The following is a 2500-nucleotide window of genomic DNA, read 5'->3' as shown; positions in this document are numbered from 1 at the left end:
CCCTCTAACAAATACCATAGGCCTACCCTCTAACACATACCATAGACCTACTGAATCCCTCTAACACATACCATAGGCCTACTGAATCCCTCTAACACATACCATAGGCCTACTGAATCCCTCTAACACATACCATAGACCTATTGAATCCCTCTAACACATACCATAGACCTACCCTCTAACACATACCATAGACCTACTGAATCCCTCCAACACATACCATAGACCTACTGAATCCCTCTAACACATACCATAGACCTACTGAATCCCTCTAACACATACCATAGGCCTACTGAATCCCTCTAACACATACCATAGACCTACTGAATCCCTCTAACAAATACCATAGGCCTACCCTCTAACACATACCATAGACCTACTGAATCCCTCTAACACATACCATAGACCTACTGAATCCCTCTAACACATACCATAGACCTACTGAATCCCTCTAACAAATACCATAGGCCTACCCTCTAACACATACCATAGACCTACTGAATCCCTCTAACACATACCATAGGCCTACTGAATCCCTCTAACACATACCATAGACCTACTGAATCCCTCTAACACATACCATAGACCTACTGAATCCCTCTAACACATACCATAGACCTACTGAATCCCTCTAACACATACCATAGACCTACTGAATCCCTCTAACACAATCCCTCTAACACATACCATAGTCCTACTGAATCCCTCTAACACATACCATAGACCTACTGAATCCCTCTAACACATACCATAGACCTACTGAATCCCTCTAACACATACCATAGACCTACTGAATCCCTCTAACACATACCATAGTCCTACTGAATCCCTCTAACACATACCATAGACCTACTGAATCCCTCTAACACATACCATAGACCTACTGAATCCCTCTAACACATACCATAGACCTACTGAATCCCTCTAACACATACCATAGACCTACCCTCTACCACATACCATAGACCTACTGAATCCCTCTAACACATACCTTTATTATTGGCTCACAATGTCTTGATCCAAATGGCTTTTAAAGGTGCTTTTTAAAAACTTTAATTGTAGTATAAAACAGTTATAACCAGGGCCAAAACTGTTTGAACCAGGGCCAAAACTGTTTGAACCAGGGCCAAAACTGTTTGAACCAGGGCCAAAACTGTTTGAACCAGGGCCAAAACTGTTTGAACCAGGGCCAAAAACAGTTAGAACCAGGGCCAAAAACAGTTAGAACCAGGGCCAAAAACAGTTAGAACCAGGGCCAAAAACAGTTAGAACCAGGGCCAAAAACAGTTAGAACCAGGGCCAAAAACAGTTAGAGCCAGGGCCAAAAACAGTTAGAACCAGGGCCAAAAACAGTTAGATCCAGGCCAAAAGCGGTTAGACCCATGTCATGTAAACATACTACAGTATTATGCCAGTGTCATTACATACATGATCTGAGTTGATCCTCCCTCTCCCATCTGACCAGGTTGAAGAGCATCCGTGGGAAGAATCTGCAGTGAATCGGTGATCCGACAGACAACAGGATCCACCGTGTCCTCTATGAGGACAGATACCGGAGACGGGAGTCAGGAACCACTCTGTATGGCATTTAGGAAGTCCAATAGCCCTGTTGTACCTATGCTGATGAAAGAGGGTCTTACTTTACATTTTTTAATTGTAATTCTCATGAGATGTGAGTTTTTTTGGCTGATCAATGTCTCGGGCTGATTATGTTGAGAGATCTTGAATTGTTGCTATTGTCTGTTAATCAATAAAAATGAGTTTTAAAAAAAATGATCTGTTTCTGTATTATTATCATGCCATTCCAGATTGTCAGTGATGTTGTCTGGTGACGGGGCTTTGGAGTTGCTACCATCTTTAAATTTAATCAACAGTTGAGCTTTATACATTCGGAAAGTGTTCAGACCCCTTGACTTTTTCCACATTTTGTTACTTTACAGCCTTATTCTATAATTTATTAAGTTATTTTTTCCCCCTCAATCTACACACAATACCCCATAATGACAAAGTGAAAAGAGGTTTTTAGAAATTTCTGCAAATTTATAAAAATATTTAACCTTGTTTAGATAAGTATTCAGACCAAAACATTTCTGCAGCATTGAAGGTCCACAAGAACACAGTGGCCTCCATCATTCTTAAATGGAAGAAGTTTGGAACCACCAAGACTCTTCCTAGAGCTGGCTGCCTGGCCAAACTGAGAAATCAGGGGAGAAGGGCCTTGGTCAGAGAGGTGACCAAGAACCCAATGGTCACTCTGACAGAGCTCTAGAGTTCCTATGTGGAGATGGGAGAACCTTCCAGAAGGACAACCATCTCTGCCAGACGGAAGCCACTCCTCAGTAAAAGGCAGTACATGACAGCCCGCTTGGAGTTTGCCAAAAGGCACCTAAAGACTCTCAGACCATAAGAAACAAGATTCTCAGGCGTCACATCTGGAGGAAACCTGGCACCATCCATACGGTGAAGCATGGTGGTGGCAGCATCATGCTGTGGGGATGTT

General features: G+C 42.5%; 1 protein-coding gene across 3 annotated transcripts in view; it reads left to right on the top strand.

Annotated features, from left to right (window-relative positions):
- Positions 1 to 1773, top strand: part of LOC139575441 (G patch domain-containing protein 1-like) — a 5465-nt gene extending 3692 nt beyond the window's left edge. For all 3 annotated transcript variants that reach the window (XM_071400399.1, XM_071400398.1, XM_071400397.1), the window contains exon 4: positions 1466 to 1773. In XM_071400399.1, the coding sequence (XP_071256500.1) occupies positions 1466 to 1499 (34 nt within the window). In that variant the 3' untranslated portion in view covers positions 1500 to 1773. The remainder of the gene's footprint in view (positions 1 to 1465) is intronic.
- The last annotated feature ends 727 nt before the right edge of the window (positions 1774 to 2500 follow it).

This window comes from Salvelinus alpinus, chromosome 5 (genome assembly GCF_045679555.1).
Source record: "Salvelinus alpinus chromosome 5, SLU_Salpinus.1, whole genome shotgun sequence".
Lineage (NCBI taxonomy): Eukaryota > Metazoa > Chordata > Actinopteri > Salmoniformes > Salmonidae > Salvelinus > Salvelinus alpinus.
The sequence above is the reverse complement of the archived record's forward strand: the minus strand, read 5'-3'. Positions and strand labels throughout refer to the sequence as shown.